We start from the raw sequence: 15,029 nt of genomic DNA on the forward strand, positions 1-15,029 counted from the left end.
TGGCTGTGTCCAGACTCACAAGTGGCTGTGCTGGTAAAGTGACTGTGTAACGGGGGCACACTGCACTCTGATGTATGCTGCACTATACTCTGCTGATTAATGTGGCTGTGTCCAGACTCACATGTGGCTGTGCTGTTAAAGTGACTGTGAATATGGTGCACACTGCATGCTGATATGTGCTGCGTTATACTCTGCTGATTAAAGTGGTTGTCTCCAGATTCACAAGTGGCTGTGTGCACAAGTCATACTGATGTATGCTGTGCTGTACTCATGCCCATCTGCTCTAGTATAAAAAAAAAACTAATATTTTTTTTAAAAAATGTAAAAAGTCAAAATAAAACTGTTTTTTTTTAGTTGTACCCCACTGTGTATACAAGCACCGTGACTCCTTGGTCCGTAGCCCACTGTGTATACAATTACTGGGACTCTATTGGCCGTACCCCACTGTGTATGTGTATACAAGCACTGTGACTCCTTGGGCCATAGCCCACTGTGTATACAAGCACTGTGAGTCCTTGGGCCGTAGCCCACTGTGTATACAAGCACTGTGAGTCCTTGGGCCGTACCCCACTGTGTATACAAGCACTGTGATTCCTTGGGCTGCAGCCCACTACATGTTCACACAAGTACTGTGACAAGTTAATGCAACAAAAGTAAAAAAAAAAGTTTCAAACAGTAAAAGAAAACTATTAAAAGTTTTAAAAAAGTAAAAAAAAATTGAGCTGTAAGGTGGTCTAAATTGACTGGAAATGACTGGAAATGAATGTTATTGAGGTTAATAATACTCTAGGAACAAAAAAAGCACAAATTATGTGATTTCAGCTTTTTTTGTAAACTTTTGTAAAAAATCCAGATCCAAATCCAAACCCAGTTACGACGGTTTTTCAAATCCAAATCCAAAGCCAGATGACGAATCCAAATTCAGCAAAAGTGGTCTGGCGCGCATCCCTAGTTGATAAGCCAGTATTATTTAATCAAAGCTGATTTGAATCATTCCACTAGGTGTCGCAATACCGCAAAACCTTAGTTTTTTAGAGCATAAATATATATCAATATAGAAGACATATTCAGTGGGTTGACATTTTGCAAATGTCGGCATGCTAGATGTCGACATTTTAACAAAGGCAACATTGTAACATTCTGATTTCAACTTTTTGAATACAGAAAAAAAGATTGGTATATATATAGAGGAAGCAACTCTATATATAAAAACCTCTGCGCTAATAAAAATCAACCACAAGGATGTGAATTGGCAGATAAATCACAGCAACCATTACTTATGTAGAAATTGTTCAGGACTCGATCAATGAAACATAATATATTTAATCATACACGTAATGAATAAAGAAAAAATAAAACTAGAAATTTAAACATATATCACATAATACATCGCATGCTGAAATAGCTTAAAAATTAATAGCAATTGCTTAAAATCACTCTCGTGCACAGCACCTCACACAATAATTGTATTAAATATATCTCAATATGTTAAATACCATTATCCCTTAATTGAAATGTCCTGCTGCCATCCGTGTTTAGGCATATAAGGAAATATAAATGAGAATTTGTCCTGCTATTGAAATAGGTGATTTGTCATCCTCATATGTGCATAAGGGTGGAAAACTGCAAATGTCCCATATAAATATTCAGTTCACCAGGCATAAACGAGGGAATCTCATGTTTGTTACAGTACATGGTGGGGGAGATAGAGGGGCTTATAGTTCCTCCCCCACCTTTTTTTTTTTTTACATTACAATGGACTCCCTGCTGACTGTCTGTATGTCCCCATTGGTCATCCAGGCCAGTGGGGAAGGTAAAAAACCCCCCTTTTTTTCCACTCCCCCTTCGCACCAGACAACATGTTCCACTTATCATCTGCGGTTTTCGTAACAAGAGGTTAAACTTGAATGATGCTTAAAACCTTACAGCTAATTAGCAAAATGTCAGCGCTGTTCTAATTGCTCTGTTATTTATTTAGCAAAATAGTATATACTGTTTTTTCTTTCTCTCCCAGTCTCCGTCATGTCATTGTATGCTGTTAGTGAAGCCACAACACATACCTATGAGACTCTACTGTGTGAAGGTTCCACAGCTGTTCCCAAATTGATGTCTGGCATCCCTCCTGAGGTGTTCAATCTTGCTGCAGTTGTGCCACAAAATATAGATTCATCCTCCCGTTTTTTCAGAACATTTCGGAAAGGCAAGCCCAAAGCTCTGGGGGTAAGTGTTAACTGAGACAACCTACAAAATGATTATATTTGGGGTCTATGTACTAAGCCTTGGTTAGTGATAAAGTGGAGAGAGATAAAGTGCCACCCAATCAGCTCCTAACTGTCAGTTTACAGGCTGCATTTGAAATATGGCAGTTAGGAGCTGATTGGCTGGTACTTTATATCTCTCTACGTTATCACTCTCCAAGGCTTGGTACTGTACTTCTCCCCCTATATGTGCAATACCACTTTGTCTATAAAATAAGCACAGTCACGTGACATCCCAATACGGCTGGTGTCAGGCCTGGCTGTGATGTGACTTGATGAGACATGTCCATACACTATGGATGTCGATGCATGTGCACATCCACTGTAAAACTATAACCCAATCAGGGCTCTACTACACTGAACCAGGCACTATATATGCTCACAATAGCAGAGTTGTGGCCTCCTTGTAATAAGCAGTTACCTATCTCCAGCACTGATTTTTTTTTAAAGGTCATTGGCAATTGTGGGGGAATGTATCAAAGCTATTTTGTGGTAAAACCTCTGAAATATTGCTTCTATAGATGGTGTTGCCTATAGAAGTAAATTTCAAGTGAGGGGGGATTATAATGGGACACCATATACAGAGGGAAAACTGTATGAGCCATAGTAGTGTCATACAGATTGTGACTGTGATCTGAAAATGGATCTGATCAAACCACAGACTTCTCCCTAACACCACAGGACCTGATTCAGAGAAGGATGGAATTGCAGAGCTACACGCAAGCGGCTGTACAATTCTGTCCATCTCAGATGCAAATGCAGAAGGTGACAGACACCTCATTGCTGCATATGTGTGATCCCATCACTGTAACCAAGGTCACAGCCTGGGATCACCATCGAAACAATCATTACCATCGCTTGTAATTGTTGTCCCTTTGGCCAGGCTGTGGCAGCTGAAGCTTACCGCAGCCTGACCGGGTCCTGGTGGATTGTAAGGACAGGAAGTCTGCATCCATGGTCGCAGACCCTGGCCTCAGCACTCCCAGAAAATGGGGGTGACTCGCCCCATTTCAATTAGCAAAGGCCATCCACGCCCTCAATTGATTCTGCCTGTCAATCAGACAGAAGCTTGGGGGAACTCCGTGCAGTATCGCAGGACCTGTTCTGCACATGCAGAGAACGGGTCCTGTGCACCAGCAGAGTAGGACACATCGGACATGTACATTAACCATTGGGTTAGCTTACATCTCTGAATCAGGCCCATAATCTCTATTATGTGTATAAACCATGTAATAATGCCAACATATCTGGTATCCGTTGTAATCCATTATCTTGTCTTCCCATAGATTGTGCTGATTGTTGCGGCCGTCTTACAAGTTGCTCTGGGAATAGCACTTATTTATGTCAAATATGAAATATTACTGGATTCTGGTGTACCATTTTGGGGGTCAATTTTTGTAAGTACAGAAAGCATTTTCAACAAGCTAATTCTGAAATAATGTAATTATACACATTTTTAATACTGATACCATATTAATCTTAATATAGAACTAAACCTTGTAAAATGTTCTAGGTATAGTACAGTAGACACAGTAATAAAAAACAGTTTTGTTAAAATGTTACAATATTTTTCTTCTGTCTCTAAAGCCTCATACAATTTGAAAGACTTAATTCACATCTTTAAATCATATTGACTGCTCAACCATGGATATCTCTACAACCTGAACTGTTGGGATGCCTTGAGGACCACATTTGGGAACCTCTGCCCTAGGGGATGTAATCTAATGTGATTGATGTTGTGGTTGCAATGTGCCACCATTACAAACATTCCCACACGATTCCTGATGATGTATCACCCATATCGCATATAACAGAATCACTGAGCACAAAGAAAAATTAAGTTAACTCTCTATAATGTATTTTTTGGCAACAATTTTAGTGTTTAACAAGTTGCTCAGAATTCCAAACTACAGTAACTTAGTTGGCAGAAAGTAAAGGAATTACCACCTTCAAAAATGTTTTTCCTTTATCACCCTCCCTGCGTAATATCACCTTAACTACTTATTAAAACTTTACTTGCCTATTATCACTTTACCTGCCATAGATAATGATCATGTTACATGTGCACAATTTTTTAAATAAATGTTCTGCAATATTTAATGGGACTGATTCAGCCTCATGAACAAAGTGATTTTTCACAATAAGTTTGTGTCTAAGGGGTTAATTTACTAAGAATCGAGTTTGGGTGAGATTGCAATCTCACATGAGTTTAGGCATGTTTTTCATCTCGCAATTTAAGTAACTAAAGCCAAACTCGAGCGAGTTTGGCAGAGAGTTCTCTCTTTTCACTGTTAAAACTCGTGTGAGACAGCAAACTCAAAAAAACTCACCATCGGCCAAACAAGAAAGTACTTTTCATGAAAAAGATGCAAGTCTTGAATTTACAACAACAACAAGAAAGAAAATGAAATGTCCTAAGATGGTGCACTAAACTTAATATTATTAAGTTTAGTGCACCATCTTAGGACATTTCATTTTCCTTCTTGTTGTTGTTGTGACTTTAATCAATATGTCCATGGTAGCACCCCCTTGATTATATTATTATTTAAAGGGGTCATTTATTGTCCCCATAATTTGGGAGACATATCTATCCTGTGCAACTGGAATATTACTATTCAAGTATTGAATTTACTAATATTCGAGTTTACAATCTCGGGTGAGATTGTATACCACCTCCTAAGCTGCAAGTTTGACAGAAACATACACAGATCAGTGTGATTTGTGTAGGTTTCTGCCTGTATACCTAATGTAAAGTGTTTTTTTTTTGTTTTAAATTATGTAAGGTCCCCCCCAAAAGCCACAACCAGCCCCGGACTAGTCAGTCAGTCCTGGTTCCAAAAATTTTGGGGAACAAAACGAGTAGGGATCCATGTAACTTAAAACTACATGTAAAGTGGCCACTGATTGGCTAGCGGCCCGTGAGAAATTACAGGTGATTTTGGTCATCTGTCATTTCGCGAGGTGTAACAGCGAATACTTACACATGTTCGGCAGAGTTCGTGTAAGTCGGTTTGTTGTTTTGACAAGTCCCTGGATGCTACGGAGAGCAGCGCCAGGATGTAGGTGAGTATAGGATCTTTTTTGCAGGTCCAGGCACACGAATTTCTACATAGAACAAGTGGACCGACCTGCTGGTACAGGTAAGTATGTGTGATTGAGCTATGTGTGTAATAAATTTATACTAGCTATGGTGTGTGTTGTGTCTTTATTTAACTATTTATATTACAGTGGAGGTACGAGTACCGGCTGCCTCCTGGCACTTGTGCCAAAGAGCAGGCATGCTGGAACCTATAGTTCCACTGTAATATACAATAGATTACTTCTATTTTACACTTTATTACCTCCGCACCCACAGCCCCAGGCTTCAGACTAAGCCTGAGGTGCTCAGGAGAGGGGGGGACCCCTTCTTGTGGGGGGTCTCCACCTCCCCTGAGATTCCCTGCTTGGCCTCACCGGCTTGGGATGAGAATGTTTTAGTAGACTAGAAAGGGTGGGTCGCGCTTCCAAAAGAGATGGTGAAGTGGAACTTGTAAGTGGGAGAAATGGGAGGGGTCAGGTAGGTGCTGCAACATATGCAAGAGTACCAAATCTTGCTAGGCATATACACTGAAAGGAGGATAGGTATACGTGCGATCCTGTGCGGGGAAAGGAGTGTAGTATGGAGTGTAGGATATGTGATGTGGGGGTCTGGGGGTGGGAGGGGGAAGGAAAAGGGGGGGGATGTACTAATGTGTGGGTGGGTGAGCGAAATGAAGACTGACAAATGAATGTGGATCCAACCTACTTTATTGGGTAGACACAGTGCTCCCAAGGGTGGTAACGTGGGTTGGTACCCAGTGAACAGTGCTATAGTCTCGGTGGTCCCACGGTTGGGGGGGTGGGTAGACCCTTTTAGGGGGCTCCTTTTGCATGCAGTCCTCACTCCTGCACGTCCCCCTGCTGGACCTTTGGTCGACAGACTTGTTGCAACCGGGGTGTGGGGAGGCTAGAAGCCTGATTGTCTAATGAAATGGCGGCGTCCCGCTCTGCTTTAAGGTGGAATTACCTATCGGTAGGTGGGGAGGGCTCCACGGTGGCTAGCAGTGGTGGTAATAGTCCTGATGCCGAGCTCGGTGGTGTTCTAGGCCTCCGCGGCCCCACGGGATATTCAGGTGGACTGGCAGCCGCGAGGGGTGATCAGTGGTAGTCGCTGGATGGTATTAGGGTGATGCGGAGGTCCGCGTGCTTCAGATTATCCCACAGTCCCGTGGGATCGGCGTCGTGTCCCAGGAGGGGACAGGTGTAGTTGTGCAGCTCAATGGGAGTGAGAGTATGGCTTGTGGTAGGGTCTCCAACGCGTTTTGGCTAGTTGCCTTTATCAAGGAGTTACTGAGTGTAGGAGAATCGTACTATTTATGGGGACTTCCGGGTATGGGTCCGGTCACGTGGGTCGGATGTGCTAATGACGTGTCACGGTGGGTATGAAACGTCATTGGCTGTTGATCTGATCATGTGTAGATGCGGGCCAATGAAATGCCGCGGTAGGCGTGACGGTAATGTTGGCTGGGTAACGTGGGACGCTGCTGGCGTCTGCGGTCACGTGGGGTCGGGAATGTGATGACTGTGGGAGGTGTGAGAGACAGGGACTGTGCATAACAACAATAATAATGTGTGGCTTGGGATGTGTTGGTCTGGGGGCGTCGCACCTGGTGTGGGCTTTAGTGGTAGCCCACATGACTCTTGGTTGCACGTAGCTATGGTTACTGGCTTGGTAGGAGTGTGCCGATTACATGACAGTCTAACTAGAGGCTAGTGTTGTCTGAACTGACAGGTACGAGCGGATATGATTGTATGTGCATACTGAGAGTATGTGGTATCGTATTAGGTGGAGGTGAAAAAACAAAGTGTGGGTGTATATTGCTACACACATGTGCCGACAATTTGCGTGTGTATGAACCGCATAGTGTTGATATGATACCATGGTGACACGTACAATGGGGTGAAATGGGTGTGTGATGATGTGGATCCTGTGTATCTGGGGGTCCATGAGTGAGTGGCATGGGTGTTCCTACGGAATATATCAGATCTGTCGGGTGATTGTGAATTACAAACTAAGTCATGCAGCTTGTCACAAAAGCTGAGCTGTGTTGAACCATTGACAACAGATGGTGCATATGTGTCTGACCTAGATGGTTATGATGATAATTCAAAGGGAGTGGGATTGTGTGTGGGCTCTTTGTATTTTGGGAAAAATGCTAGAAGCTGGGACAATGATGGATAAATAATCTGTAGTGGGCAGAACCCTGTGTAAGGTATTGTGTATATGGAGTGTGTATTAACTAAAATCGAGTGGTAGAAGAGTGTGAAGGTGATGTCCACCTGGTGGGTATCTGGTGATGTTGTAACTGGTGTGGACAGTACTGCTGGACTGCAACAGACCTCCTATTATCCAGGAGTGCTGATGATGTGATCAGTTAAAAGGAACTGGTCATGTGTGTGATAGGTGTACATTAAGGACTGATGTTGTGATGTTATGGTGTAATAGTCCATGATAGTCCTGTTATTTAGAAATTACTGATCTAATCTCATTGTCAATATTGAGCCCATGGGGTGTGGATGCTTGCAGGATGAAAATCCATTTGAGTTCCTCTTTGTTGAGTCTCTTTGTAATGTCTCCTCCTCTCCAATTCTTGCTGATCGTTTTCATGCCCGTGAATGTCATGCCCAAGGTGCAGCTGTCATGTTTATCTTGAAAGTGTATGGGAACATTGTGTGTGTCAGTCCGGTTTTTGATCCCTCTCATGTGTTCTGCTATCCTGGTTTTTAATGGTCTAATAGTACGCCTGATGTATTGCAATTTGCACGGACACTCTAGCATATAAATTACGTGGCTGGTGTTACAGGATATGTGTTCCTGAATCTTGTAAGAGTTCCCTGCGTGTGTAGAGGAGAATGAAGTGGTTGGTCTGGTGCTCCTCATCCCTAAGTTGTGGCAGTTACTGCACGTGCCACAGTAGTAGAAGCCTTTATTGAGAGGTTGGTTATCTAGAGTCTTTTGTCTGGCTATGTTGGGGGGTATGTGATTGTTAACTTATTTGGTTTTGATGTTGGGTGCCTTCCTGTAAATCACTTTGGGTTGCAGTGGTAGTATAGGGGCTAGTGTTTCGTCTTTTAAGAGTAAATTCCAGTGTTTCTTCAGTATTTGTTTAATCTTGGTGGCACTAGTGTTGAACTGTGTTATGAATGGGACATTCTCTGTATGGGTTTCTAGACTTCTATTGGAGTAATGGTGCTCGATCTTCCGTGCCGATCCGTTCAAAAGTGTTTTTTAGTGCTGTACTGTCATAGTTCTTATCCATAAAATGCTGTTTCATTGTGGTGCCCTGTTCATAATAATCGCTGATTTTGGTGCAATTCCTTCGGATCCGTTTAAATTGTCCTGTGGGTATATTCTGCAACCAAATGGGGTGATGGCCACTGCTGGATAGTATAAAACTGTTTACGTCGACTGGCTTATGGTATGTCTTGGTATGGATTTGTCGTTGGTCGATGAAGATCTGCAAGTCAAGAAAGTTAACGTCCATCCTGCTGTAGTTGGTAGTGAATTGGAGATGTCTGTCATTATTATTGATGTGGCTAAGGAAATCCATGAGGGTTTGGTGTGGTCCTTTCCAGATACAAATGACATCATCAATGTACCTGGCCCATAGCACCAGATTTTCCCCCCAGTCATGCCCTGACCAGATCCGCTCATCCTCCCACCTACTCATGAAAAGGTTGGCATAACTGGGGGCAAATCTGGTGCCCATGGCAGTGCCCGTCCTCTGTCTGTAGAAGTCATTGTCAAACCAGAAATAATTGTGGGTCAAAATGTAGTCTATACTGTCCAGGATGAATTGGGTCTGTTGGGGGTCCAGTGTTGGGTCTTTGTCTAGGTAATGTTTGATGCTATCTATTCCTTGTTGGTGGTCAATGATTGTGTATAATGATGTCACGTCACTAGTGAGTAGCCAGTGGTCATCACCCCACCTGATCCCTTCGAGGATGTTCAATATGTGTGTGGTGTCTTGTATGTAAGATTGTTGCTGTTTTACGTAGGGTTGTAAAAAATGGTCTATGTACTGCGAGAGATTTGCTGTCATTGAATTAATGCCAGATATTATTGGTCTTCCTGGGGGGTGATCAGTGTTCTTATGTATTTTGGGGAGGTAGTAAAAAAACGGGATCACTGGGTGCGGATTGTGTATGAATTCGAATTCCTTTTTGGTTAGGATGCCAGTGTTGAGTCCTAATTGGAGAATGTTATGTAGTTCGTGGTTAAAGGTGTGTGTGGGGTCATGTTTGAGTGTTTCGTATGTCTGTGTGTCTGAGAGTAGGCGTCTTGCTTCAATGACGTAGTCTGTTTTGTTCAGAATGACAACTCCTCCACCTTTGTCGGCCGGTTTTATGATAATGCTGTCATTATTTCACAATTGGTAGGGCTGTCAGTTCTTTTCTGTTTAAATTATGTGTTGTGCTTTTTCTGGGGGTGGGTATTTGGTTGATATCGTCCATTACTAATCTCTCAAAGGTATGGACTAAGTGACCTTTAAGATGGCTCGGGTAGAACTCTGAAGGGGGTTTAAGTGTGGAGTGTTTGTACCTATCTACATTATCTGGTTTTCATTGCGGTGTTTTGGGTTGTGATATAAAGTATTTCTTAAGTGTGAGTCGTCTGATGAATCTATGTAGGTCTAGATATACCTCGAATTTGTTTAAACCCGTATGTGGTGCAAATTTCAAACCCTTCTTTAGAACCAAAATGTCATCGTTAGATAGGGTATGGTTGCTGAGGTTGAAGATGCCTGTGGAAGAGGCCATTACGTTCGGTGTGGTGGTCTTATGTTGTTTCAATTTGTCCCCCCCTCTACATCCTCGTCTCTTTGATTTAGTTTCCTTTTTTGCCTTACTGGTGTATGCTCGTGGTGTCTTAATGTGGTTTGACAGGTCCTGTTGCCTGCCTCCTGATCTAAAAAATGGGCCGCCCATTGTTCAGAATTGTGGTCAGGATGTGTACTGTGATTGAGTGGCGGCTGTCCGGTGCGGTTAATATTGATGTTTGTGGATGTGGTGTCGGTGTTCAGGTCCCCTCTAGTGGTGTTGATCCAACCTTGCTCTAATGAGAGCCTGGCTAGGTTGGCATAGTGCGATTCGTTTGGGTCTTCATCGATCTCGTGTATACTGAAAGATCTGTTAATGTCGTAGTCCGTACTACAGGGAGAACCTGGGTCTGTAAGGGCTAATGCTGGATGGACAATGTGCGTTTTTGGTTTGTGTATTTTTGTCATGTATTGCTGGCTTGTCAGTTGCAATTTTTTATATATTGGTGTACCGTCAGGGGTGTTGATCTGTCTGTCGTGTCTGGGATGGGGCTCTATTGTGCTTCCCTATCCTCCTTTCAGTGAGAATGTTTTAGCCCTGAAGGGTCTCCTGGCTGTGGCATTACACACCGGTCGGTTTGGATCCGGTGCTGGTTTTTAAATATAGGGGGACCCCTTCGCATTTTTTACCCCTATATTTAAAACCAGGACTGGCCCTGCAGCCTGGTGCTTGTTCCTAAATTACGGTGGAACCCTACTCGTTTTGTTTCCTGTAATTTTAGGAACCAGGACTGGCTGACAAGTCCGGGCTGGTTATGCTTTTGGGTGGGACCCTACATCATTTTTTATTAATAATTTAACTTGATTTTTACAGGTCCAATACAAGCAGCCTTCACATATCTTACTGATATGTGCAGGCTGCTTGTTCGGGTGAGTTTGGCAGAGAGAAAACACTGCAATCTTGGGTGAGTAATCTCATCTAAACTCACAACTAGGGGAAGAAATCTCGATCTACTTCACCATCTGAAAACTCACTTTCAGCTAAACTCACTTCTTAGTAAATTTGCGAGTTGAAAAATGAAAATGCACCAAGATTCGGCAATGCAAAGAGTGTTTAAAAAAAAAAACTCGACCAAACTCAATTTATTTGTAAATTTACCCCTAAGAGTTGCCTAAGCCTAAATATGCATTTCTGTAAATCTATGGGTTGCTCACAGTAGCATAGAGGTCATCCAGATAAATGCAAGTAAATGGGTGTAATTGGGGGCAATGTGGAGTTCGCAGGTAGGATAAATGAGCTGTGGGCATGTCGTTGACATGTAGATGGAATTGTGAGCTATTCAGAGTCAATACACAGAGATGCGACTGAATTTAGATGGAGTTTTTACACCAAGGATAGCGGTGATGCAAATTCATGTGGATAAGGATGCATAAAAGAGATGTGGCCACAAGGCTGATCCTGAATATATACAGAAATCTGCATCTTTTTTGAAGTATGTGAAGTGATAGCAGATGTGGCTACTATGCGTGAGACTCGGATTCAAGATCGGTATCTATATAATACAGTATGTGACACTTACAATGTATATCGTCTTTGCAGTACATCATTGCAGGAGCTCTGACTATTGCAGCTCAGTCTAAACCCAGCATGTGTCTGGTAAGTTATTCCATATACACTACCTTAGAAAATCACTTGGGAAAATTCTGGCTAGATATGAAGAGATGCTCTGTTTGCACTTGCATAAGAGTGACAATAATATTTGAATTAGTGGCTTACTGATGGTGCATACACACGGTCAGATTTTTCTTCAGATCTGAACGATAACTATTTAAAAAATCGTTCAATCGTTCATATCTGAAGGAAAATCTGACATATCTGACATATATGTCAGATGAACGATTTGAACGATGCGCGTTCCCGATGGTCAGATAATGATATCTGACATCTGATGTGTTTGCAGTCACACTTGGACGATTCCATTCATTTTAATGCAGTCAAGAATCGTTAAATTGTTCAAATCGTTCAAATCTTTGGTAAAATCGTTCAAACCGTTCAATCGTTCATCTGACAGATCTGACAAATCTGACCGTGTGTATGCTCCATTAGACTTTTTCTACTACCGATATTTTTTTACATTAATACTAGAGGTGTGCAGTTTGATTCTCCAGAAATCCAAATTCACCTGAATTTTGTGAATCTGGACAGATCTGAGTCGCGATTCTGCTCTCTTAGTTGTGGTTCTAATCTTTCAGCGGTTCAGAGTTTGGATATCGAATCCAAATTTCAGATTTTGGATTGATAAAATTTTTTAGAGAATCCATATCCAAAACCAAAATCAAAACACAGGGGTCAGCGAACATCCCTAATTATTACAAACAGTGTGACACATCCTACACAATGACATAAAAGAAATGAAAGTAAAAAAAGAAAATTAACATGAAATAGATCCTATACTGTAATACTTAGAAGGGTACACTGCTGTAAAGTTCATACTATTTTTACTGTTATGTACTTAGAGGTCTCAATCTATTATTATAAAATTGGACCCTGATGTAAATTAGGAAATCATGCACATTTGCATTATGACCTAATTTCCACTGTGGCGTGTGCCTGTAAGACCTAGGGTTCATGGCATGCACACCAACTCCCACTACGTGCACTGGCATTGGAAACACATAGGCCAATCTGCTGTGATCTATGCAAATTATATGAGGGTGATTCAATAAATAAGGTAACAAGACCTCTCATTGCACAAATTTATTCAACTTGTACATATATACGTATAATCAATAGTATGGACATTGTACAGATTATTTTTCCCACATAGACCTCATACTTGCCTAAGCATTTGCTTCAAACGTACACCAAGGCATCTATCCTGACACAGAAAAAAATCAGTGTCAAGCATCTGAAGACAGGACATGACAGTTTCCTGAACTTCACCGTCGTTTGAGAATCACCTTCCACCCAGGTGCTTCTTCAATGATCCAGAGAAATGGAAATCAGGTCAGGGCTGTACGGCAGATGGTCCAGTACCTCCTAAAAGTAATACTGTAACAGCTCATGCAGTTTAAAAGAGGGTTGAACTGCGCTGAAGCGTAATGGTGGGAGGCGTGTTCCAGTGTGCTGTGGTGGTGGTGAGTGTGTGGGGGTAGATAAATGGGGGTTGGGGGGGTTGGGTGGATGGTACATGGGATGGTATTGGTTTCTAGAATGTGTATGTGGGTGGGGGTGTGGGTGTGTAATGGTTCAGTGGAGTCCTGCACCTTTGTGTGGGAGTACTGCGTCCTGCACTGGTTATATTGGTGATAAGGGGGGGTTAAGGTGCACTCTGCCTTGGTGTTATGGTATGGTTGATGGGTGTGGTGAAGTGAAAGGGGAGGAGATGAGAAGGGGGGTTGTGGTGGAGGAGATGTAAAATGTATGGATGGATGAAATTAAAAAAGCCAGACAGAAAGGGTTGGGGGCCAAATCTTTTATTGGAGAAGTCACAGTCCTGCTCCTGATGGGTCCTGGGCAGTGCGGGGGTGTGGGAGGGGTGAGACTCCGGGTGGGGAAGTTGGTGGACCTTTTCAGGGGGCTCCTTGATGTGCGGTTCAGTGACCAGCACGTATCCCCTGCTGGACCTATGGTCTACAGTCTGTGGAGTCTCACTGAGTGGGTAATGGAGCTGGGTGAGTGGGGCAACAAGTCCACATCCCGCTTGGTGATGGGATAGTATTGGAGTACTTACCTACCAGTAGGATTTGTGGTAGGTAGTGTGTCGATGTTGCGGCCATGTGGTTGGATGATGCTTGTAATGGTGGTAAGTTGCGGAAGTCAATTGGAGCCCAGGTTGTACTGCAGGCTGTGGGGCTGCTTGTTGCTGGAGGTCACCGGACCTGTGGTGGTGAGCGACCACTGTGCGGTGTTCGTGGTGGAACTGCTGGGAGTGCAGCTCCTGTTCTGCAATGCCAGGGGGGACACCAACTGGCAGAGGGTGGTCTGCCTGGGACGTTCGTGGGAGAGGTGCACTCGTGGGGAGGCTGGCGTGGTCGGTCACTGGAGTTGTGAACGGGGGCCAGCTGGAGTGCGTCCTGGTGTTTGGTGGGGGGTGGCCGCGATCACCGGCAGTCCCTGGTGGAGGAGGGGATCGTAGGAGGATCAGGCTGGGTATCGTGGGGCGAGTAGATGGGGCGAGTGGGTGGTGTCTCCAACCTGTATTGGCAGCATGCTGCCTTCTTAAAGGAGGTTGTAAGTGTACAATGCTAGTGGAGGTGTTAAATCCTCTACTTCTGGGAGTGGAAGACTGTAGACCATAGGTCTAATAGGAGATACGTGATGGTCACTGAACCGCACATCAAGGAGCCCCCTGAGAGGGTCCACCAACTTCCCCACCCAGAGTCTCACCCCTCCCATACCCCCCCACTGCGTAGGACCCATCAGTAGCAGCACTGTGACTTCTCAAATAAAAGATTTGGCCCCCAACCCTTTCTGCATGGCTTTTTTCATTTCATCCATCCATACATTTTACATCTCCGGTGGTCTACCTGCTCGGCCTGACGGGAAATTGGAATGAAATGGAAAACATTACACATGTGAGAGGTCTTGTTACTGTATATACTCGAGTATAAGCCGAGTTTTTCAGCACATTTTTTGTGCTGAAAAAGCACCCCCTCGGCTTATACTCGAGTCATGCCCGCATGGTACACTGCTGAGTAGCGTACCATGCGGGCCGCGGTGCAGACTGTGTCACTGTGACACAGCCTGCACCGCGTGCGTAGCGCTGACCGGATGGAGTTCGGTCAGCACTACACATTGCTAAACACACAGCTGCCGGAGCCGGCAGCTATGTGTTTGGTGTAATCAGCAGCCGCTGAGAGTCTGTCAGACTCTCAGCGGCTACTGCTGCTCCCACTGTGGGAGCCATCTTCCGACACCCGCAGTGGGTAA

General features: G+C 43.6%; 1 protein-coding gene across 1 annotated transcript in view; it reads left to right on the forward strand.

The window, feature by feature from the left end:
* The window catches only part of LOC148522941 (membrane-spanning 4-domains subfamily A member 4D-like), a 67,355-nt gene that overhangs the window by 15,261 nt on the left and 37,065 nt on the right, over window positions 1-15,029 (forward strand). Inside the window, exons 2-4 of the mRNA XM_088473580.1 lie at window positions 2,015-2,220; window positions 3,545-3,655; window positions 11,697-11,753. Of these exons, the coding sequence (XP_088329706.1) occupies window positions 2,023-2,220; window positions 3,545-3,655; window positions 11,697-11,753 (366 nt within the window). The 5' untranslated portion in view covers window positions 2,015-2,022. The remainder of the gene's footprint in view (window positions 1-2,014; window positions 2,221-3,544; window positions 3,656-11,696; window positions 11,754-15,029) is intronic.

This window comes from Taudactylus pleione, unplaced genomic scaffold (genome assembly GCF_031769625.1).
Source record: "Taudactylus pleione unplaced genomic scaffold, aTauple2 ptg000136l, whole genome shotgun sequence".
Classification (NCBI taxonomy): Eukaryota; Metazoa; Chordata; class Amphibia; order Anura; family Myobatrachidae; genus Taudactylus; species Taudactylus pleione.